This window comes from Vanessa cardui, chromosome 19 (assembly GCF_905220365.1).
Source record: "Vanessa cardui chromosome 19, ilVanCard2.1, whole genome shotgun sequence".
Taxonomy (NCBI): Eukaryota; Metazoa; Arthropoda; class Insecta; order Lepidoptera; family Nymphalidae; genus Vanessa; species Vanessa cardui.
In genome coordinates, this window is record NC_061141.1 from 130,557 (window position 1) to 154,911 (window position 24,355).

Sequence of the window (24,355 nt, forward strand, 5' to 3'; positions counted from 1 at the left end):
TTTTTAATTAAAACTTGTATAATATGTTTAAGGATAATAATTCTAATGTTGAAATATCGAGCTGCAACGAATAAAAATAAAAAAACATGGTAAATATCCCGTATTTAGTAACTTTATTATGGTTGTCAGATTTGACATATTTAATGTCAAAGCGTGTAAGGTGGTGACACCGTGACAACAAGTCACAATTCTTGAAATCGAAAATGGCTGACTCTGGGCCCAGTAAAAGCGATATTGAAGCTGTATTTCAAAGATTGCGTTCCATTCCCTCGAATAAAGTGTGTATTAATCAGTGAATAATTTGTAAAAGTATTGACGTTTATTGATGGCTTATCATATAATTTTCTCGTGTAGGTATGCTTCGACTGCAATGCGAAGAACCCTACGTGGTCGTCAGTGACGTACGGTGTCTTCATCTGCTTGGACTGCTCGGCAGTACACCGCAGTCTCGGTGTTCACCTCACGTTTGTTCGCTCCACACAGCTCGATACTAATTGGACATGGAAGCAGTTGAGGAATATGCAGCTTGGCGGAAATGTCAATGCGGTATGACGAAATATCATTCTGATGTGGAACATCTAAATATTAATGAAATGAGGGTTAAATAAATAGTTGTTGCATTAATTTATCATTATAGACACAGTTCTTCCGTTCACACGGACTAGCAACAGAGGATGCAAGACAAAAGTATAATTCCCGTGTGGCGCAATTGTACCGCGACAAACTAAGTGCTCTGTCTGAGCAGGCTATGAAGACTTATGGGACAAAGGTATGCATGTGTAAAGTCAATAAGATTGCAATTGATGAAGTCATTGAGTTTATCTAAATATTGTCATATTTTACTGGCTGTACACAGTACTTTACTTAACAATGTTTTAGCAATACAAGTCTTTCACGTCAAATCAATCTTACTTTCTTTTGAACCAAAATCTATACAAGAATGATGATGAGTCTGATTAAAAAAGAGATCTAGTTTCAATTAGATGGTTTTTGAGAAGTTAAATGTATATATACTTATTTATATAATTTATAATACTAAAAAATATTATATTCCTTTTTGCTGACAACACAAGTAGAATAGGCTATCTGACAATGCGAAAAATAAATTGTGAATTATTGTAATCAGTGTATATTATGAGTTTAAAAATGGTTATTTACTAACAAAAGTTGGAAATAGTACTTAATTTATTCAAGATTTTTGATCAATATCAATAAAAATGCATTTTTTCAAACATTTGTCACATGACACAAAACGCTCCTGATTGGCCGGGCTTAAGATGAAGTCACTTTCTTGTTAACCTTGCTTTTCTTCTATATGTGCCACAGATTGAAATACAAGAAAGTGACCTCACCGACCCCATTGCAGCGTCATATTGTCTAAGTAGCGTTTTTGCACGCTATTTAAATATGGAATTTCTGAAAATATGAAATTATGTATACATTTTAATCATTTGATTTTCTAGTTGCACCTGGATCCAGCACCTACAGAGACCAAGGACACAAAGGAGAAAGAGGTAGACTGGTTTGCAGAGCATGGAGAGCTGTCTGACACTAATGCTAATGATATTGCACCACAGGTAACCGCACTGCCACTCAAGACTACGGCAGCTTTATCATGTTTTATTTGAATACATTTTTATTAAATCTAATTCATTGCTTTTGATTTGGTTTGAGTGATAATAAACATTGTTTGTTCAGGTCTGCATAACCATTATATTGTTTTATTGTTTCTGTTTTAGCTTTGTTAATAGGAATCATCCTAAAATAAAAAATTATTAACATTTGAAACAATACAATAAAAATTTCCTATTAAAAATATCTGAAATGCTTTTTACTTTACTCACTTTTAGGACATGACACGTGCCGGCGGCGCTCTGAGCTCGGCGGCTCGTCTGTGGGGCGCCGACACGTCGCACGCCAGCACGCAGCAAGCTACCACCACTCGACGACCCACTGTGAGTGCATACTGTCATAGCGAAAACTGTTCTTGTTATTATTAATATAAACTGTGTCACGGTAGCCTTTCCTTATGAGAGGAGACATCCACTTTTTTGAGAATTTTATTCCATATGTATATTAAAAATTGTTCAACAGCTGGGTGCACGTAAAGGAGGTCTCGGCGCGACCAAAGTGGCCGCCAACTTCGACGATATCGAACGAGAGGCGATCATGGCCGAAAAGCTCAAAATGGAGGTAAAGTCGGTCACTACAAATGTAATATTGCGTAATACTGGGAACGGGCCAGAGAGTTGGATATCGACAAATACACTCGGGCCCCTCAGGCATCGTCGGCGGAGCGCGCGGACCGGGCGGCGACGCTGGCGCACGTGGAGGCGGAGGTGGCGTCGCTGCGGCTGGCCTACCGCGAGCCGCGCGACCGCAGCGACCGCCTCGGCATCGCCGGCGCCAGCCGCGCGCGCCCCGCCGGCGTGTCGCACTCGGCCGCCGGCGACATGACCGACATCGCGCAGGAGGACGCGCCCGCGCCCGCGCACGCCGCGCACGCCGACGACCTCGACGACTTCAACAACGTCTTCGTCATGATCAGGTCTGCCCCGCCCCGCCCCGCCCCGCCCCGCGCCCCGCGCGAGTGGACGTCGAGCGTCGACTGATACCTGATGATGAAATCTTTTTTGTCAGGAACGAGCCGTACAGCAGCAACCGAGGGCTGGATTCGTTGCTTAACGAGACCCCCAGCAGGAAAGTGGACAATGATTCGTGGGAGAGCATCGAGCCCGAGCCGACGCGCGTCGTTCGCAGCATGTTCTCGGAGGAGCCCGCCGCCGCGCCGGCCGCCGCCCCCGCGCCCGCCCGCAGTCGGCCCTCGCGGAAACAGGAGCCCGAGGATGACTCGGCGGTCAAGAAGTTCGGAGCCGCCAAGTCGATCAGCTCGGCGCAATTCTTCGGGGAGCCGGTGAGTTTCGTCACTTGTGTTTTCTGGACTCGTTCTCACAATTTGATATTGATAAGTTTAGCCGGGAAGAAAATAAAAACTTAGAAATGAAGAAAATAAGTATAAATAACGTGCGACTAACCCGGCGGTGCGCGCGGCGCAGGAGGCGCGCTGGGGCGCGCGCGACGGCAACCTGTCGCGCTTCGAGGGCAGCAGCAGCATCTCGTCGGCCGAGCTGTTCGGCGACGCGCAGGCGGCGCGCGCGCCCTTCGCGGTGTCGGCGCCCGACCTGGACGAGGTGCGCGAGTCCGTGCGCGCCGGCGTCACGCGCGTGGCGGGCCGCCTGTCGTCGCTCGCCAACGGCGTCGTGTCGTCCATCCAGGAGCGCTACGGCTACTGAGCGGCTCATTACACTGCATCGACGTTATTTAAAGGAATCCGATGAGTCAAATTATATACTGCATATACTGACGTGATACAAATCATAATTGAACGAAATGTTTGATTTTGTTGATCCAGGCACTTAATTGCAGGATCCATTTTTTTTATATTAGCTTACGATCATTGATCTTTTATCGCCTCCGAGACAATCTGGATAATATATTTAATAACATACATAATAATGCATTAGAAATTATCGTGAAACATTTATATAAATATGTAATAGAGATGAACAATAAGTAACAGTTGTGCTAGTGGGTAGGTCAGAAGTTGTACATAATGTATTATATAAACGTTTCTAACATAACAGTGTCCTAGTAGCGATTGTACAGTCTTTGTATTCAGCTTCAAACGAGAGTTTATTATATTCAGCACCGCTAATGTTTCTTACTATGTCGGCCGACGTATTATACTGTCAGTACTCTTCATTTAATACTACTACTTTACATATAAATGATAAACGGGCTTCGTTTCGTTTATTATTCTAAATTAATTAAGATAATTATTTAAAAGTAGCCTCTAGTATAGATTTGTATATTCTTTAGCACATTTCATGTGATCATGAACTTTCAGTGCACTTGTCTTGTCCAAACATTTCTTCATTTCGTGTGGCGTCGGAGTATTTATTAGACTTATGTACGATGAGGTCAGTAATAGTGATATGGTCAGGACATTCTCCTGTAACTGCTTGCATTCCTACTTTTGCGGTATTTTTTATCAGTGGCGCACAATGGTCCGTCTCACTAATCGCATTTAAAATTGTATTCGGAGTCGTTTTATTATCTATAGGACTGCAATGGATTAATGTTATTATTAGGTGTATTTAATTTAGGCTTTAATATGCTTCCAAATTAGTCCTACGACGATTTATATAAATGCAGACAATAATTTAACCTATCGTTGTCCATCTGTATATACTCGACTTTGTATCGACAATTGTAACAAATTAATGTTTTTTATAAAGATATATTCAAACTTTACAAAGTCATATTCGTTAAAGCTCGTTAAGATTTGTTTGAATCCTCCGTCTCGACATTATTTTCTGTGTAGTGAAGCAACCATAGACAGCGATATGATGTTATTTAGTTTAATGACCTTGCAACACTTTACACAGGCTTTCCGAATGACATGCCTCAACAAAGATTTCACTTTTGTTGTTTTTTTCATTACTTATATATAATTTCATCATAACATTTGTGTCAATAGAGGATACAAAAGCAATGTTTGTTTCTAGATTCTTTGTCAATACACTACGTATTGACGAAATTGTAGAATATATTATATATGAAAATCTTTAGAATTTATGAGTTGTTAAAACCACGTTGTAGGTACTTGTAAATTGCAACACATTACTACTTCACTATTTTTCTTCATGTTTTCGTCCACACTAACTCAACACTTACACCCTAACTTGAGATGCCCAATTGGATTTATGGACTAAAATATTTTGGCATTTGGTTTAGTAATTATTCAAATGTTGGTCTGGATGGAATATTTTTATTTAGATTGTAATTATTATTAATAAATAAAAGAATATATTTGCATCTTGTTTTATTATTTAAAATAATATTAAGATATTTTCTTGGCAACTATACAAACATTCTCTAATGAAACGGTGGAGGGCACGTAGTAGACGAGCTGGGCGTCGAACCCGAGCTCCTTCAAGTATAACACCCGACCCCAGTCCAGCAACATTTTAGCACGTTTTCCGATTAGCTCACGTTGCTCCTGACTCAAATTTAAATTTTTAGTGCCATAAATCTCTCCGTCGGCGTCGGTCACTTCCACCCGCGAGTGCGTGTCCGAGTGCGTGTCCGTCGGTGTGTGCGTGTCCGTGTGCGCATCTGCGAGCTTGCGCTTGCGCACATCGCGACTGCGTCCGTCGCCGCATGTCGCCCACGACACGACGCCCAGCAGTACGTTGAAGTCCACCGCATCGATACCTAAGCCCTGCAAAACCAGTAGACGATGACACGATGAAGAGCTGGTTCACTAGCTTGTGTGTGTGTGTGTGTATATACCTGTAGAGGGCGCGAGGCGAGGCAGGCGGCGCGCTCGCAGCGGTGGTGGCAGCACGTGGCCAGCGCCACGCCCGATACTTTGTCCAGCACGCCGGTCGACGTGATGCAGCGCAGGGCATAGTCTGTTAAAAGGAACACGACATTAGCGCCTCCTGAGGATCTCAATAAGGACGGGGGCGGTGGACGTACCTGTGGCGACTCCGCATAGGTGTTTCGCGTAGCCAACGACTGCGTCGCTCGCTTGCACGGCGGGTACCCGTTCTAACGCGAGATTTGCGAGATCAGCTCGAAGTCGGTGGACATTGTTTGAGTATTTCACGGAGCTTTCATCACCCTCGTCGTCAGGTTCGTTCTGTTCAGATGCATTTATTTTGCATTGGTTTGTCTTCAGAGAGTTATCGCGCAGCTTGTTGTCGCGTTTATGTCGCAAAGACGCACGGTCTATCAGTAACACATTGCTATTTGTGTCCCGACACCACGCCCACCATGCATAATACGATAAATGACCTTAAAAATAATTCTAACACTAAATTCATTCTCATTTCATTATAGAATTAATAAGGGGACAGTTTCATTATATTTGTTATGATATAAAATATATGTATGTGTTACATTTTAACAACATTTATTTATTGATATGCTACTAGTTCATCCATTTTCTCCTTAGTTTTAAAGAAAGGTAAAATTAATTTATAGTTGCAAATTTTATTTTCATGTTTACCTTTTCCAGCCCCTAATTCTATGAAGCAAGTATTGGGCTTAACAAACCCCTCGTTTTCGACAATGTGCAGCAATCTTGAAGCCTGTCTTAAATGCCGCAAGGAGCTCTCGGTTCTCCCTGGGTCATTAAATTCTTCTAGAACCGTTTCATGAATGGGTTTCTCAGGCAGCATTGGAATTTTATCATTAAGATATTCTAGAATTGTAGAAATATAGTTTATATCAATAATAATATATATTTATTTTATTTAAAAGAGGTTTTTTACTGCTGTGACAATAAAAAAATTAATAAATATAAAAACTTGTATATGCTAACAAGTATCCAAATAAACTCTTTAGACTTACTGTCATATAAAGTATTAACTTTGTCAATAACTTTTGATATTGTTTTAAGAGGTATTTTGTTAAGCGGCAGACGAGGACAATCTTCTGTGTCAGTGGAACCATTGATATTGGGTATGATATAGTCTGGCTGTTGCTGTTGGCGAGCATTGCAAATAGACAAGTGCTTCTTTAGTTTGCTGGCATAACAGGTACTGGCATAAAAAACAAAAACACACTACAAGACACGAACTATAAGAAACTATTGTCATTACTCATAAAACTATGAATACTTACTGCTTTGGATCGTTAGGACATGGTATTCGTAAATCGTCCTGAAAAGTAATATAATACAAGCTTATATTATCTAAGAGTTCGACCCCTTCCAAAAGACAAATACAACAACACGATAAATTCGTTAAAGCGTTCTTAAAGCCAGTTTGTCAATAATTTACCTTTCCATTGTCAGTTTTAGGTTGCGGCTCATGCTCACCGCAATACTGGCGGCCTGGTCGCACTGTCATTCGACACAATCGCTTTTTTCTCAATACATAGTATTGACATTGCGGGGCAATTGAGGAAGTTTCCGAACAATTAGAGGGCTTACTCATTTTTATAGTTTTGCTTACGTTTGCGAATTGTTTACATTACATTTTTTTATATTGTACCTTTTGACATTAGTCCCTTTGAAGTTGAGGTTATTTTAGTGTTATATGTTGTAAAATAAACATAGGAAGAAAAATATAATATCATATTATTTAATAATGATTCAATAGACAAAATAGTTATTAAATTAATGATTTATGTCTATATATGTGAGTACACGAATTATGCAATTATAATTTATTTTTTTAATCTAATGGTCATTCGAGGTACCGTAACTCATACATGGGATTTGGCAATTTTATTTCAAACGTCAACATTAAAAATTTTGAGGTTAGACGTCGCATCATTTTGATTTAATATTGTTTTTCTTGTGTATTATGTAGTATTCGTTATATAAAATGAGTCCTCCAAGCAAAGAAACGGAAGAGCCTTCGTCGAGCAGTGTAGGAGTAGGAAGCCAAGTAGGTGGTAGCAGCGACGCAAACTCGTCGGACCAACGACCGCCCGCCAAGCGGCAAATTTCCGCCGCAGTAATAGAAATATCCGATACCGATAGTGATGACTCCGATGTATGTGCCGTCAATTCATACCAGGCTTCAGCTGATGAAGTCAAAAGAATTCGGCGAGGTGAGCTTTAAGTTTATAGTTCTTTGCATTGTAGCTTACAATTTGGCGGGAATATTATACTCTTTGAATTTTAAAAAACATACATTTAATGAATATTATAAGATACAGTATTCAAATTTGTTTATAGAGTATTCCTCGTCGTCATCATCCTCCGACTACAGCTCCGATTCGGAGTCTCCCTGGGAGGATGACTCTGTTGTTATAGAAGACAAGCTTTCAGAGAAGGTAGTGAGGACACAGCTTAATACTAGAGCTAATAGAATGGATGATCCCAAACTAAGCCCTGCTTTGAAGGTAAGCTTTTTACAAATTTATTATTAGATACAAGCTTAAATAAGTGTCCTCACTGAACTATTTTTGTCCTAACAGTCACAAGAAGTTATAGACAAAGTAAAAAAACATTGGGAAGAGGAAAAAGATCATACAAGTGATGAAGTTAGCTTGACTTGTAAACCTTTCCGCCTGTGCCGCCTTCATGGGCTTCTGGAAAATCCAGATGTCATAAACAATATTGTCGATGATATGAATACTCTAGACTGGTCAAGGAAGAAGATGGACCTGTATGAGTTCCATCAAACCACAGATTTAGCTAACTTAACTTGGCAGCGAAGTATTAGAGGAATCTATGAAATGTTGAAGACTGAAATTATGAGTTGGGTGAGTCATTTGCTTTATTGTTTCAAGATTTGACAGAGAAATCTTATTATTCATTGGCATGCCTCATTATGTCTGTGTAATTAACATAACATGAGAGATGTTATAGTAATAAGTTTGGTCAGAGAAAAAATTGTCAGTCAAACAAAATTACAGGTTTCACAAGTTACTGGACTAGAACTGACGTCGGTATCAGCTTCCTGTTCACTCTACGGTCCAGGGGACCACTTGCTGGTACATGACGATCGGCTCGGAGACAGACGTGTGGCCTTCATCATATACCTGGCGCCCTGGACGCCGCGCGGGCCGCCCGCCCACGCCGCGCACAATGGTGCCGGACACGGGGATTTCCACGACAAGCACGAGCCAGAGGTTGGCGTCCCATACTATTCAGTAAATGAAATATAATTAAATGAAGTTAAAATGATATGAACAATATGCTATATATATAAATAATGTGGAAGGAGGTCTCGGGCGAGGGCTGGGCGGCGCACATGGGCGGCGCGCTTGAGCTGTTCGAGTGCGACGCGGACGGCAGCCCCACGCGCGTCGCGCTGCGCTCCTTCCCCGCAAACAACACGCTCGCCTTTTTCACCGTCGGCCCGACATCCTTCCACCAGGTACGAGAACTACGTTTATCGTTTGAGATGAGTCGCCTTCGGAAATGTCTCGCAGGAGCACGGAAGTGATGCGAGACACAATACGTTCCAGGTGGGCGAGGTGCTGTCGCTGGAGCTGCCGCGGCTCTCCATCAACGGCTGGTTCCACGGGCCCGCGCTGGCGCCCGCGCCGCAGCCGCAGACTCCGCCGCGCGCGCTGGCGCCGCACTCGCGACCGGTGATGTTGCCTCCCCTAGCTCTCGTGCCGGCCTGCTGTAGGCCGCCATGTCGTCGACTGATGCCACAGTCGAAAAGAACTAAAGCTTATTCATTTTAGAACAATTGATGAGAACCAAAGCAATTTTTTTAAATAATATTTAAGCAATAGCTTAATCATTCCCATTGTATGGGTAAATGGTTACCTTGAAGTATTTTAATTCTACACTTTGGCTGTTTACGTTCTTGCTCTAGTTCACCTAAACTTACTGTTTTTATTTTTCCAATCCAAATTTTAGTTTTGCCTAATTCAAATGGAAAAGGTTCTATCTTAACAGTACTCGAATTGGGTAGCGGTATGTCAAAACGTAGTAGAACTGTTATCGTTTCGGGCGCAGGTCCTGCTGAACCAGTGGGTGGAGAGCACGTACATGTCGCCGCGGGTGCGCGCGCAGGTGCAGGCGCAGATGGAGCGCGCCAGCGAGGTCTGCTTGCGGGACCTGCTGCAGCCGGCGCGCTGCCAGGCCCTGCTGGAGGCGCTGGCCTCGCCCGGTAGTCATATCTATATTTAATACGATTAACGTTTACTCGAAGCTTAATGATTGGCCTTGAATTAATTAATAATCGTTACCTTCTGCCCCTGTTTATATATTTGCCCGATATAGCGATAACGTGAAATTTTTGCTTTTCAGAGGTCGAGTGGGAGCTGTGCGGACCAGCGCAGCAGCGCCGCTACTGGCGCGTAGCGGAGAGCTGGCTGGTGGAGCAGGCGGACGTGGATTGCGAGCCTGAGCCGCACCCGGTGCGCGGGCTGGCGCGGATCCTCAGTAGCACCGCCTTCATGCGCCTGCTAGCCGACTGCACCGACCTTCCCTTGAGCTCCTACCGACGCCTCGAGCTGCAGCGATGGGCACCGGGAAATTTCACAGTGAGTTATCTAGTACTGGGGATTTCATTGATTTAATAGACTTATATACGTAATTGAGCTCAGTATTGGATCCACTTTGAGTAAATAACATCTTCCTTACAAGATATGTCTCGACAAATTGTACTACGTTACATAGCTGCTGCCGCCGCGCGAGTTCTACCAGCAGCCGCGACTGGAGGCCGTGCTGTACCTGGGCGTGCCGGAGCACCCGCTGTGCGGCGGGCAGACCATGTACGTGGCGCCCGAGGAGGGCGGCGAGGCGGGCGAGGCGAGCGAGGCGGGCGAGGCCGGCGAGGCGGGCGAGGAGGGCGCGCTCGTGACTCTGCCGCCGCGTCACAACGCTCTCAACCTCGTGTACTGCGACGCGGGCGCCGCCTCCTTCACCAAGTACCTCAGCAAGCTCACCATGAAATCTGATGAACACTTCTACATAGTGACGTGTACTTACACCGAGTGATATGAACTGTGCTTGTCAGTGTCACTCGTGTTGCTTGTGTCAGTGTGTGCCCGTACTGTACTGTGCGTGTGGTACGTGTCGGTACCTGCGGTACGTGTCCCGGTTGTGACGGTGCTGTGAAGTGTGTCGTGATACTTTGACGTATTACATGTTGAGACTTCATCAAAGAGAACTGAAAAAAGACTTCAACAATCTAATATTACACTAGTATGAAGACAGATATAACATAAATTATAATAATTTATGCCGATAGATGGAAATCTAATGTTTGTGGCACTTTCAATATTTGCAGGACAATTTCTAAAAATGAGCACCTAACCTCATCCACAACTGCTTTGTTAGCTTGTGAATGGAGATTGTTTTCATTAGTTAAACTACAAACCTTCCCAGTTCTTTCTATTTATGGATAACAAGTATTCCATTTTGTCAATTACAAGCTCAGAATTAGGAAAAAGAATACATAAATAATTGGGAATTATAACAAGAGGCTGGTGTGATGTCTACAGGGTTGCTGATAGTTTAAATATAATAATGAAACTTTACTTTTAGAGCTAACTACAATTAACCTTTTATAAGGGACACAAGTAGGACAAAGCTTCTTTAACAAATATTTAATTTAACGAAGAAGTTTTTTGATACTTAAGTATCTTTTGAAAGCAGCACTAGTTTATTAACTATGATAGATGTTATATACTTTTACTGTGACAGTTATTAACAATTCGTTCTCTGTATTTTATACAATGGCATTGAAATAAAGATTGGCTAGGCTCATAAATCCAAAAAGTAGACAGATTACATTAGGCAGGTTGAAGCTGGGTCTTCATATCTAAACTGCTGTTTGGTATTGCTTTGTTTGCTTAGACAAAGCTGCATTATGTTTAGCAATATAGTTACAACAACGCCGAAGGCTGACAACTCTCATTTTATTGCGAAAACGAAAGTCATGAAGAGCCTATAAGCAGAAATTAGTTCTGATAAATGCCCAGCCCGTTGTTGTGTTGCATAATCCCATTCTCGGGGAACCCGATAAATAAGCCTCGTAGCTTTAATGACGTCCTCGTCACGTGTCTCTCGAGATCATATTTCGTCGCCAACATTTGATCGACAGATGTCAGACCATTATCAATATTGTGCAATAATTGTTAGAAAACAAAGTACACTAGATTTATAGATATTAGTATGGAAAATAATATTTTTCTATTCAAGTGTGTAGCCATAAACTGTTTTTTGATATTGACAAATCAAATCTGTTGTTACAATTTATACAAAAACTATAATAGGAGTTAGGCAAGTCCTCAGAGAGATATTTAATCAATAGATGAAGAGTACCCCACTTTGCACTGCAGCGAGGCAGGAAACATGCACAGAATCTGCAGAGTTATAGTGTAGGAACCACTCAGGATTTAACGGTCATTCATAGTAGCTATTTATTATAGAACTAGTACGTGAAATTATACAATGTTCTGAATGGTGTAATTAATTTAATTTTTTTTTTATCTTGTACCAATACTCATAAAAGGCTAATTCCTCGGTGACATGACCACTGATCTAACACACTCTCTAGTGGCAGTCACGTGTCCAATGCTCAGGTCTAAACCGAGATCATACCAAAGGCAGCCACTTTGCCTTCCTATACTTTGTGTCATCTTATATTAAGAATTTTTCTTTGGCGACGATGGGGACTGTTCTAGATCTCAGCCGCAGGCGGACAATAAAATTTGGTCTTCGGTTTAAATTGCTTTGCTGGGTTTTATACGAATGAGTATTAATGCGCGGTGAGTGCACAACTTTAAAATTACCTCGTAACTTGTAAAACCGCGGGACCTCCGTTGGGCAGCCGTGACTACCGTTACACGCCAGCCCGGCCGATGTAATTCGTTATAATAATGAGTGATATGAATTGTATTAACATAAAATAATCTGTATGTTAATTATTTTATTTATGTATATCGTTTTGAGAGATGGGCAATTTAATTCTCGGTCATAATAAATGTTACTATTGATTTATTTTGTATGATTATTTGTTTTGTGTTCTTATTTACGGTCTCAAATGCGGTGTCGCGTGCGCTCCCCCCGCGCGGGCGACTGCGACGCGCGACACCGCTGCGAATACTAAACGAATATTTGTATATAGACTTTTGGCGTGGATACGACTTTTGTGTGCTAGCCCTCTTTAGTTATCGAATAATATACATAAAAACGATTTAAATAAGTTAATTGTATTGATATTGACAATAAAATTACCTACGATTTTTTGTTAACAAATTGAAACGAACTTCATTTTCTAGTTGTAAATAATAATTTGAATTATTCCGTGTTATGCGATGTACGTCTGTCAACGTGTGAGTATGCATACGTAATCGTAAAGCTCTCGACTGCAATTAACGGGTGGTTAGGAGCTCCGTTGTATCCACGTAAACGCTAGCGTATGTGATTTAAACGATGCATATATTTTGTAAAATAATGTTTAAAGATTTTCTATGAGGAATCTGAGCCAACGAGTCGAGATGTCAACGTGTAGCTAAACTCCATTTAATGATGAATCCGACGGAGAACGATATTTAAAACAATTTTGTAATTTTGTATTGAACTGTAAATTCGATTTACATCGAGAGCTATCATTTATTTGTTAACTATGATTTCACTACTAGGCGAAGATATACTTATGATTAGGTGTGTCCAATTCTCAAGAGAACATGTGTTGATGTTGTTTGTTTGTAAATATACTGCTGTTTGGACGCGCGAGTTTGATGTGTTTTAAACGATCACGGTGTGTGACTCGTTCTCATTGTAATGAACATCTTTGAAAGACAAACATTACTTTAGTAATTACACGAGAATATCGGCTGCCATTTTTCTAAGGCGGATCTTGTCTTTCGAAGAAAAGCTTGTCGTTCGCGACATAGACTAACATCTTGTTTGTTAAGTTAGGTTAACTTATTTGTGTTCTGTGTTCACTATTATATGTTTCTGTCGACGAACGAAGTATGTGTTTAAATTTTGTACATATTGTAAAAGAGTCCTTGTAATAAATGACATGAAGCGATTGCATTATTCCTTTACACACTACCTATGTGAACCTGGCACCCTAATTAAGAAAATCGCATTTTTTTTTAACGCATTATCAAAGAGCTTGGTATGTAGTTGATTGTAGTGAAAAAAAAATTGTTTGTAGTTTGACCGAAAAAAAAATATGGGTCATCCAAAAATAGCCATCCCCCGGATATGCAAAAAATAACTTCTAACGGTTGATTCCTATAGGAAATCGTTAGTAGTTGATTGTAGTGAACGAATTTTCGTTTGTAGTTATTTGTTGAATTTTTTTTTTTTTATTAATAATTTTTTTTTTTTTTTTTCGTTAAAGTTAATCTTTATTGAAGTTTTTGCCTAAATTGTGCTTCAAAGTAAAAGAATTTTCGATTGTGGTAAAACAGCAGTTGATAAGGAGCAATCAACTTGAGTCAAACTCGCTTCGAAGTGATGAAGATTGAATTACTCCGGTTGTGAACACTAGACGACTACTACAAACGTCGAAAATGACTCAAAGATGCTTGTTGTGGTTTGTAGTAAAGGAATTGTTGATTGTAGTAGAACGGAAGTTCATAAAAAGCGACCAATTTGAGTCTAACTCGCTTTGGAGTGATTCCGGGTGAATTACTCCGATTGTGAAGATTAGACGACTACTACAAACGTCAAAAACGACTCAAAGATACTCGTTGAGGTTTGTAGTAAAGGAATTGTTGATTGTAGTAGAACGGAAGTTCATAAATAGCGACCAATTTGAGTCTAACTCGCTTTGGAGTGATTCCGGGTGAATTACTCCGATTGTGAAGATTAGACGACTACTACAAACGTCAAAAACGACTCAAAGATACTCGTTGAGGTTTGTAGTAAAGGAATTGTTGATTGTAGTAGAACGGAAGTTCATAAAAAGCGACCAATTTGAGTCTAACTCGCTTTGGAGTGATTCCGGGTGAATTACTCCGATTGTGAAGATTAGACGACTACTACAAACGTCAAAAACGACTCAAAGATACTCGTTGAGGTTTGTAGTAAAGGAATTGTTGATTGTAGTAGAACGGAAGTTCATAAAAAGCGACCAATTTGAGTCTAACTCGCTTTGGAGTGACTCCGAGTGAATTACTCTGGTTGTGAAGATTAGACGACTACTACAAACGTCAAAAACGACTCAAAGATACTCGTTGAGGTTTGTAGTAAAGGAATTGTTGATTGTAGTAGAACGGAAGTTCATAAAAAGCGACCAATTTGAGTCTAACTCTCTTTGGAGTGATTCCGAGTGAATTACTCCGATTGTGAAGATTAGACGACTACTACAAACGTCAAAAACGACTCAAAGATACTCGTTGAGGTTTGTAGTAAAGGAATTGTTGATTGTAGTTGAACGGAAGTTCATAAAAAGCGACCAATTTGAGTCTAACTCGCTTTGGAGTGACTCCGAGTGAATTACTCCGAGTGTGAAGATAAGACGACTACTACGAACGTCAAAAACGACTCAAAGATACTCGTTGAGGTGTGTAGTAAAGGAATTGTTGATTGTAGTAGAACGGAAGTTCATAAAAGCGACCAATTTGAGTCTAACTCGCTTTGGAGTGATTCCGGGTGAATTACTCCGATTGTGAAGATAAGACGACTACTACAAACGTCAAAAACGACTCAAAGATACTCGTTGAGGTTTGTAGTAAAGGAATTGTTGATTGTAGTAGAACGGAAGTTCATAAAAAGCGACCAATTTGAGTCTAACTCGCTTTGGAGTGACTCCGAGTGAATTACTCCGATTGTGAAGATTAGACGACTACTACAAACGTCGAAAATGATTCAAAGATGCTTGTTGAGGTTTGTAGTAAAGGAATTGTTGATTGTAGTAGAACGGAAGTTCATAAAAAGCGACCAATTTGAGTCTAACTCGCTTTGGAGAGACTCCGGGTGAATTACTCCGATTGTGAAGATTAGGCGACTACTACAAACGTCAAAAACGACTCAAAGATACTCGTTGAGGTTTGTAGTAAAGGAATTGTAGTTTGTAGTAGAACGGAAGTTCATAAAAAGCGACTAATTTGAGTCTAACTCGCTTTGGAGTGATTCCGGGTGAATTACTCCGATTGTGAAGATTAGACGACTACTACAAACGTCAAAAACGACTCAAAGATACTCGTTGAGGTTTGTAGTAAAGGAATTGTTGATTGTAGTAGAACGGAAGTTCATAAAAAGCGACCAATTTGAGTCTAACTCGCTTTGGAGTGATTCCGGGTGAATTACTCCGGTTGTGAAGATTAGACGACTACTACAAACGTCAAAAACGACTCAAAGATACTCGTTGAGGTTTGTAGTAAAGGAATTGTTGATTGTAGTAGAACGGAAGTTCATAAAAAGCGACCAATTTGAGTCTAACTCGCTTTGGAGTGACTCCGAGTGAATTACTCCGGTTGTGAAAATTAGACGACTACTACAAACGTCAAAAACGACTCAAAGATACTCGTTGAGGTTTGTAGTAAAGGAATTGTTGATTGTAGTAGAACGGAAGTTCATAAAAAGCGACCAATTTGAGTCTAACTCGCTTTGGAGTGACTCCGAGTGAATTACTCCGGTTGTGAAGATTAGACGACTACTACAAACGTCAAAAACGACTCAAAAATACTCGTTGAGGTTTGTAGTAAAGGAATTGTTGATTGTAGTAGAACGGAAGTTCATAAAAAGCGACCAATTTGAGTCTAACTCGCTTTGGAGTGACTCCGAGTGAATTACTCCGGTTGTGAAGATTAGACGACTACTACAAACGTCAAAAACGACTCAAAGATACTCGTTGAGGTTTGTAGTAAAGGAATTGTTGATTGTAGTAGAACGGAAGTTCATAAAAAGCGACCAATTTGAGTCTAATTCGCTTTGGAGTGACTCCGAGTGAATTACTCCGATTGTGAAGATAAGACGACTACTACGAACGTCAAAAACGACTCAAAGATACTCGTTGAGGTTTGTAGTAAAGGAATTGTTGATTGTAGTTGATGGGAAGTTCATAAAAAGCGACACGACTTTTGTGGGTTCATCAGACGATGTTTCAACTGAACCGGAACAGGTTTCAATGGCTTTCCTCAATGAGATCGAAAACTGGCGTGGTCTCACGAAAAAAACAGAACCAATCCAACCGAAAACCCAATGTCGACTAAAAAAACGGGGGAAATATGTGACACCATGCCCTGATATACGAATAATACGCGAGCGGCCAAAATTCAGCTTGACTTTGCCTCTGCTTGTAAATGGTAATAGCCTGAGCCCTGTGAAAATCGGGAAAGTAATTATTGCTGTGCGGAACACGTGTGCATTCGACTCTACCGCGCAAAGTATATTAGCTGCTTTTCACGATTTCGCAACGTATCACAATCACATCACTAAGTCCAAGATTGCTTTGCATGATTTCGTAGAAACATTGTCGACATCTGGTTCATGTTGCAAAATATATAACAAAAGATTCGAAATTTTGAAGCACACATCAGAGATCAAGAATGGAGTGTTAGATTGCGAAATCAACATCGCTAACCTGATAGAGTCATACATTCTACCAAACACTCCGTCACTTGAGATCAAAGTTTGTTGTAGTGATTGCCAGCGAAAAAAACAACCATTATTCCAGTCCTCGATCTTAATCCAGATCCGATTTTCAAAGATGCAATGAAAGGCCTACAGCAAGCTGTAAGCCAGTCAGCAGAATATTACTCATCTAAAACAGGAAGCGAGTGTTGCTTTTGTAAAGGAACCAATGTTGCTAAGACGTTTGCTGGAGGAAACCATATTTTTCTTAATCTCGAAGCTGCCGAAATCGAGCTGCTTGCTGCACGGCATGGTCTCGCAAATTGCAGGAAACAATTTACTCTTTCGGAAATTCCTGAGAATCTGAATTACTGCAATCGTCAGTATAGACTGGTTTCAGTTGTCATTTACGTGTCTGGGCACTATTACGCTTGTATCAAACGAGCATCTGGTACGTGGGAAGAACACAACGACCTTTGTTCATCGCGAAGAGTAATGGCGATTACCAATCGGGAAATACTGAAACAACGTCGAACCCCATTGCTATTCTACGTCCAAATATAGATTAGGGCTTTAGTTTTACTCCGGAGACAGACACATTGATTCGATTGACTCTTAATCATTCATCATTCAGATAAAAAGAAATATAGAATATTGAAAAAAAAAAAAAAAACAAACAAAAAAGAATAAAGATTAAAAAAAAACCGAAAAACATAAAAAAATAAAAACCAAAAAAAAATACAAAAAAAGATAAAAAAAAACAAAAAAAAAACCAAAAAAAAGTGAAACCGGTTTTCCGCCACGTCCTCGTCGTCGGTTTTGGGTGATGCCAAGAGCGGAAAGAAATAATACGAACAGCGAATACATTCGCAAATAATAACTACAAGAAATAACGAGAAAAAAGGCTCTGCTAGAAATAGAACAACGTAAATCGTAGTGAGAGTTTACTTCTACCCTGTATCGAACACCCTGCAACAAAAGCACTGAGGATCCCAAACATTATGCCTCGTAATTCGTTCTTTTTCGGTAGTACCAGCGTTGATTCCGTTTGTAGTACTGTTTTTGTCGTTTATAGTAACCTTTATGAATTTGGAGTGGTTGAGTTGAACCAATGTCGTACGTAATCACTAGATCCGTAGGCATCACTCCAAAGCGAGTTTGACTCAAATTGGTCGCTTGTCATCCACTTCCGTTCCACTACAATCGAAAATTCCTTCTCAATAAATCTCAACGAGTATCTTTGAATCATTTTTGACGTATGTAGTAGTCGTCTAATCTTCACAATCGGAGTAATTAACCCGGAATCACTCCAAAGCGAGTTAGACTCAAATTGGCCGCTTTTTATGAACTTCCGTTCTACTACAATCTACAATTCCTTTACTACAAACCTCAACGAGTATCTTTGAGTCGTTTTTGACGTTTGTAGTAGTCGTCTAATCTTCACACTCGGAGTAATTCACACGGAGTCACTCCAAAGCGAGTTAGACTCAAATTGGTCGCTTTTTATGAACTTCCGTTCTACTACAATCTACAATTCCTTTACTACAAACCTCAACGAGTATCTTTGAGTCGTTTTTGACGTTTGTAGTAGTCGTCTAATCTTCACAATCGGAGTAATTCACCCGGAATCACTCCAAAGCGAGTTAGACTCAAATTGGTCGCTTTTTATGAACTTCCGTTCTACTACAATCAACAATTCCTTTACTACAAACCTCAACGAGTATCTTTGAGTCGTTTTTGACGTTTGTAGTAGTCGTCTAATCTTCACAATCGGAGTAATTCACTCGGAGTCACTCCAAAGCGAGTTAGACTCAAGTTGATCGCTTTTTATGAACTTCCGTTCTACCACAATAAAAATTCCTCTACTACAAACCTCAACGAGTATCTTTGAGTCATTTTTGACGTTTGTATTAGTCATCTAGTGTTTATTTACCCTGCGTCAACAAAAAAAAAAAAAGTCTTCTAGTGTTTACGACCGAAGTATCTCACTCGGGATCACCCTAAAGTGAGTTTGACTCAAGTTGATCGCTTCTCATCAACATCCGTTTCACTACAATTTAAAATTCCTCTACTACAAACCTCAACGGGTATCTTTGAGTCGTTTTTGACGTTTGTAGTAGTCGTCTAATCTTCACACTCGGAGTAATTCACTCGCAGTTACTCCAAAGCGAGTTAGACTCAAATTGGTCGCTTTTTATGAACTTCCGTTCAACTACAATCAACAATTCCTTTACTACAAACCTCAACGAGTATCTTTGAGTCGTTTTTGACGTTTGTAGTAGTCGTCTAATCTTCACAATCGGAGTAATTCACCCGGAATCACTCCAAAGCGAGTTAGACTCAAATTGGTCGCTTTTTATGAACTTCCGTTCTACTACAATCAACAATTCCTTTAACAATTCCTTTACTACAAACCTCAACGAGTATCTTTGAGTCGTTTTTGACGTTTGTAGTAGTCGTCTAATCTTCACAATCGGAGTAATTCACCCGGAATCACTCCCAAGCGAGTTAGACTCAAATTGGTCGCTTTTTATGAACTTCCGTTCTACTACAATCAACAATTCCTTTACTACAAACCTCAACGAGTATCTTTGAGTCGTTTTTGACGTTTGTAGTAGTCGTCTAATCTTCACAATCAGAGTAATTCACCCGGAATCACTCCAAAGCGAGTTAGACTCAAATTGGTCGCTTTTTATGAACTTCCGTTCTACCACAATAAAAATTCCTCTACTACAAACCTCAACGAGTATCTTTGAGTCATTTTTGACGTTTGTATTAGTCATCTAGTGTTTATTTACCCTGCGTCAACAAAAAAAAAAAAAGTCTTCTAGTGTTTACGACCGAAGTATCTCACTCGGGATCACCCTAAAGTGAGTTTGACTCAAGTTGATCGCTTCTCATCAACTTCCGTTTCACTACAATTTAAAATTCCTCTACTACAAACCTCAACGAGTATCTTTGAGTCGTTTTTGACGTTTGTAGTAGTCGTCTAATCTTCACACTCGGAGTAATTCACTCGCAGTTACTCCAAAGCGAGTTAGACTCAAATTGGTCGCTTTTTATGAACTTCCGTTCAACTACAATCAACAATTCCTTTACTACAAACCTCAACGAGTATCTTTGAGTCGTTTTTGACGTTTGTAGTAGTCGTCTAATCTTCACAATCGGAGTAATTCACCCGGAATCACTCCAAAGCGAGTTAGACTCAAATTGGTCGCTTTTTATGAACTTCCGTTCTACTACAATAAACAATTCCTTTACTACAAACCTCAACGAGTATCTTTGAGTCGTTTTTGACGTTTGTAGTAGTCGTCTAATCTTCACAATCGGAGTAATTCACCCGGAATCACTCCAAAGCGAGTTAGACTCAAATTGGTCGCTTTTTATGAACTTCCGTTCTACTACAATCTACAATTCCTTTACTACAAACCTCAACGAGTATCTTTGAGTCGTTTTTGACGTTTGTAGTAGTCGTCTAATCTTCACAATCGGAGTAATTCACCCGGAATCACTCCAAAGCGAGTTAGACTCAAATTGGTCGCTTTTTATGAACTTCCGTTCTACTACAATCTACAATTCCTTTACTACAAACCTCAACGAGTATCTTTGAGTCGTTTTTGACGTTTGTAGTAGTCGTCTAATCTTCACAATCGGAGTAATTCACCCGGAATCACTCCAAAGCGAGTTAGACTCAAATTGGTCGCTTTTTATGAACTTCCGTTCTACTACAATCAACAATTCCTTTACTACAAACCTCAACGAGTATCTTTGAGTCGTTTTTGACGTTTGTAGTAGTCGTCTAATCTTCACAATCGGAGTCACTCCAAAGCGAGTTAGACTCAAATTGGTCGCTTTTTATGAACTTCCGTTCAACTACAATCAACAATTCCTTTACTACAAACCTCAACGAGTATCTTTGAGTCGTTTTTGACGTTTGTAGTAGTCGTCTAATCTTCACAATCGGAGTCACTCCAAAGCGAGTTAGACTCAAATTGGTCGCTTTTTATGAACTTCCGTTCAACTACAATCAACAATTCCTTTACTACAAACCTCAACGAGTATCTTTGAGTCGTTTTTGACGTTTGTAGTAGTCGTCTAATCTTCACAATCGGAGTAATTCACTCGGAGTCACTCCAAAGCGAGTTAGACTCAAATTGGTCGCTTTTTATGAACTTCCGTTCAACTACAATCAACAATTCCTTTACTACAAACCTCAACGAGTATCTTTGAGTCGTTTTTGACGTTTGTAGTAGTCGTCTAATCTTCACAATCGGAGTAATTCACCCGGAATCACTCCAAAGCGAGTTAGACTCAAATTGGTCGCTTTTTATGAACTTCCGTTCTACTACAATCAACAATTCCTTTACTACAAACCTCAACGAGTATCTTTGAGTCGTTTTTGACGTTTGTAGTAGTCGTCTAATCTTCACAATCGGAGTAATTCACCCGGAATCACTCCAAAGCGAGTTAGACTCAAATTGGTCGCTTTTTATGAACTTCCGTTCAACTACAATCAACAATTCCTTTACTACAAACCTCAACGAGTATCTTTGAGTCGTTTTTGACGTTTGTAGTAGTCGTCTAATCTTCACAATCGGAGTAATTCACCCGGAATCACTCCAAAGCGAGTTAGACTCAAATTGGTCGCTTTTTATGAACTTCCGTTCTACTACAATCAACAATTCCTTTACTATAGTCTATTCCAATGGGAAGAGGAGAAAAGGTAAATAAACAACTTTGACCTTGAATTGATATGTCATTTGCGTTCGACTAGTGAGGTGAAAATAATTGAATGAATGGATAATTAATGCTAAAGAACGATATATTTTTTTTTATTTTAAAAGTAATTTTCCGTTTAAACAAAGTCAGGTCGTAATAAAAAACTTCAGAGAATTCCGAATATGCATCCGTGCACATGATACGAAAGATGAGAGACGAATGTCTTTCTTAACATTGTATTATTTTCAAAACTATAAAATTTCTATGCACAAAACTGATCTACATTTCGAGATAAGAGATTATTTTTAAGTAAAATAATTCTTTTAACATTTTTGGTAAAAATATTATTTTTATGTAAAAACTTTACTGTATAAAAATAACTTTTTTATCTATCGTTAGGTAACTTTTTACGTTTCTAATAAATAATTCATATCATATATTACAACCAATTAAATAAATATATTTAAAAAAAATATCTATAATGAATTTTAAAACTAAAATAATATATTTTTTATCTGTATAAATTCATTCGTCTACATTCGTTTAGCGAACATGCCTAGATGAGGCCTCTATTTTTAATGTTCGTCATCGAGAAATGGCGTCTAGAATGTCGACAAAACTGTTTTCGTTACTTTGGAAGTGAAATTAAAGTGGATCTGTGTAGTTTAGTGAAATATTGTTGTATTACAAATGAAGATATATTAATCAAGAACTGTTTGTAGTTAATCTTATAGTGGAATTATCAACAAAACACTTGTGATATTGAAAAATACGGTATGTTTTGAATGTTTCCTTTTGTCATTGGAATGGACTATACAAACCTCAACGAGTATCTTTGAGTCGTTTTTGACGTTTGTAGTAGTCGTCTAATCTTCACAATCGGAGTAATTCACTCGGAGTCACTCCAAAGCGAGTTAGACTCAAATTGGTCGCTTTTTATGAACTTCCGTTCAACTACAATCAACAATTCCTTTACTACAAACCTCAACGAGTATCTTTGAGTCGTTTTTGACGTTTGTAGTAGTCGTCTAATCTTCACAATCGGAGTAATTCACCCGGAATCACTCCAAAGCGAGTTAGACTCAAATTGGTCGCTTTTTATGAACTTCCGTTCTACTACAATCTACAATTCCTTTACTACAAACCTCAACGAGTATCTTTGAGTCGTTTTTGACGTTTGTAGTAGTCGTCTAATCTTCACAATCGGAGTCACTCCAAAGCGAGTTAGACTCAAATTGGTCGCTTTTTATGAACTTCCGTTCAACTACAATCAACAATTCCTTTACTACAAACCTCAACGAGTATCTTTGAGTCGTTTTTGACGTTTGTAGTAGTCGTCTAATCTTCACAATCGGAGTCACTCCAAAGCGAGTTAGACTCAAATTGGTCGCTTTTTATGAACTTCCGTTCAACTACAATCAACAATTCCTTTACTACAAACCTCAACGAGTATCTTTGAGTCGTTTTTGACGTTTGTAGTAGTCGTCTAATCTTCACAATCGGAGTAATTCACTCGGAGTCACTCCAAAGCGAGTTAGACTCAAATTGGTCGCTTTTTATGAACTTCCGTTCAACTACAATCAACAATTCCTTTACTACAAACCTCAACGAGTATCTTTGAGTCGTTTTTGACGTTTGTAGTAGTCGTCTAATCTTCACAATCGGAGTAATTCACTCGGAGTCACTCCAAAGCGAGTTAGACTCAAATTGGTCGCTTTTTATGAACTTCCGTTCAACTATAATCAACAATTCCTTTACTACAAACCTCAACGAGTATCTTTGAGTCGTTTTTGACGTTTGTAGTAGTCGTCTAATCTTCACAATCGGAGTAATTCACCCGGAATCACTCCAAAGCGAGTTAGACTCAAATTGGTCGCCTTTTAAGAACTTCCGTTCTACTACAATCTACAATTCCTTTACTACAAACCTCAACGAGTATCTTTGAGTCGTTTTTGACGTTTGTAGTAGTCGTCTAATCTTCACAATCGGAGTAATTCACCCGGAATCACTCCAAAGCGAGTTAGACTCAAATTGGTCGCCTTTTAAGAACTTCCGTTCTACTACAATCTACAATTCCTTTACTACAAACCTCAACGAGTATCTTTGAGTCGTTTTTGACGTTTGTAGTAGTCGTCTAATCTTCACACTCGGAGTAATTCACACGGAATCACTCCAAAGCGAGTTAGACTCAAATTGGTCGCTTTTTATGAACTTCCGTTCTACTACAATCAACAATTCCTTTACTACAAACCTCAACGAGTATCTTTGAGTCGTTTTTGACGTTTGTAGTAGTCGTCTAATCTTCACAATCGGAGTAATTCACCCGGAATCACTCCAAAGCGAGTTAGACTCAAATTGGTCGCCTTTTAAGAACTTCCGTTCTACTACAATCTACAATTCCTTTACTACAAACCTCAACGAGTATCTTTGAGTCGTTTTTGACGTTTGTAGTAGTCGTCTAATCTTCACAATCGGAGTAATTCACCCGGAATCACTCCAAAGCGAGTTAGACTCAAATTGGTCGCCTTTTAAGAACTTCCGTTCTACTACAATCTACAATTCCTTTACTACAAACCTCAACGAGTATCTTTGAGTCGTTTTTGACGTTTG

At 39.8% G+C, this 24,355-nt stretch overlaps 3 protein-coding genes across 5 annotated transcripts; 2 read left to right on the top strand and 1 right to left on the bottom strand.

Moving 5' to 3' along the window:
- Positions 1 to 119: 119 nt before the first annotated feature.
- Positions 120 to 4,878, top strand: LOC124537971 (ADP-ribosylation factor GTPase-activating protein 3). Its single transcript, XM_047114971.1, has 9 exons — positions 120 to 278; positions 355 to 546; positions 638 to 769; positions 1,464 to 1,577; positions 1,851 to 1,955; positions 2,095 to 2,193; positions 2,283 to 2,548; positions 2,641 to 2,914; positions 3,057 to 4,878. The coding sequence occupies exons 1-9, from the start codon at positions 204 to 206 to the stop codon at positions 3,291 to 3,293; spliced, it is 1,494 nt and encodes a 497-aa protein (XP_046970927.1). The 5' UTR covers positions 120 to 203; the 3' UTR covers positions 3,294 to 4,878.
- LOC124537972 (tRNA:m(4)X modification enzyme TRM13 homolog) lies at positions 4,871 to 7,106 on the bottom strand. Of its 2 annotated transcripts, XM_047114972.1 has the most exons (7): positions 6,852 to 7,106; positions 6,694 to 6,731; positions 6,421 to 6,611; positions 6,077 to 6,271; positions 5,545 to 5,862; positions 5,356 to 5,477; positions 4,871 to 5,284 (listed from the first exon to the last, which is right to left on the bottom strand). In XM_047114972.1, exons 1-7 carry the CDS (start codon positions 7,005 to 7,007, stop codon positions 4,904 to 4,906), a joined length of 1,401 nt encoding a protein of 466 aa, XP_046970928.1. In that variant the 5' UTR covers positions 7,008 to 7,106; the 3' UTR covers positions 4,871 to 4,903. The 2 variants fall into 2 exon arrangements, with proteins under 2 accessions (XP_046970928.1, XP_046970929.1); XM_047114973.1 differs by lacking the exon at positions 5,545 to 5,862.
- Positions 7,084 to 10,696, top strand: LOC124537970 (prolyl 3-hydroxylase sudestada1). Of its 2 annotated transcripts, none has more exons than XM_047114968.1 (9): positions 7,084 to 7,629; positions 7,757 to 7,923; positions 7,999 to 8,286; positions 8,440 to 8,655; positions 8,748 to 8,903; positions 8,995 to 9,120; positions 9,497 to 9,650; positions 9,791 to 10,026; positions 10,163 to 10,696. In XM_047114968.1, exons 1-9 carry the CDS (start codon positions 7,401 to 7,403, stop codon positions 10,481 to 10,483), a joined length of 1,893 nt encoding a protein of 630 aa, XP_046970924.1. In that variant the 5' UTR covers positions 7,084 to 7,400; the 3' UTR covers positions 10,484 to 10,696. The 2 variants fall into 2 exon arrangements, with proteins under 2 accessions (XP_046970924.1, XP_046970925.1); XM_047114969.1 differs by having other exon boundaries at positions 8,751 to 8,903.
- The last annotated feature ends 13,659 nt before the right edge of the window (positions 10,697 to 24,355 follow it).

Coding starts and splice junctions, on each gene's coding strand:
- LOC124537972 (XM_047114972.1), bottom strand. CDS start 7,007: ATGAGTAAGCCCTCTAATTGTTCGGAAACTTCCTCAATTGCCCCGCAA. Junction 6,272..6,420: donor AGTTAATACTTTATATGACA/GTAAGTCTAAAG, acceptor CTACAATTCTAG/AATATCTTAATGATAAAATT. Junction 5,863..6,076: donor AGAATTAGGGGCTGGAAAAG/GTAAACATGAAA, acceptor ATTATTTTTAAG/GTCATTTATCGTATTATGCA.
- LOC124537971 (XM_047114971.1), top strand. CDS start 204: ATGGCTGACTCTGGGCCCAGTAAAAGCGATATTGAAGCTGTATTTCAA. Junction 770..1,463: donor TGAAGACTTATGGGACAAAG/GTATGCATGTGT, acceptor TTGATTTTCTAG/TTGCACCTGGATCCAGCACC. Junction 1,956..2,094: donor CCACCACTCGACGACCCACT/GTGAGTGCATAC, acceptor ATTGTTCAACAG/CTGGGTGCACGTAAAGGAGG.
- LOC124537970 (XM_047114968.1), top strand. CDS start 7,401: ATGAGTCCTCCAAGCAAAGAAACGGAAGAGCCTTCGTCGAGCAGTGTA. Junction 8,904..8,994: donor GCCCGACATCCTTCCACCAG/GTACGAGAACTA, acceptor AATACGTTCCAG/GTGGGCGAGGTGCTGTCGCT. Junction 10,027..10,162: donor GGGCACCGGGAAATTTCACA/GTGAGTTATCTA, acceptor TACGTTACATAG/CTGCTGCCGCCGCGCGAGTT.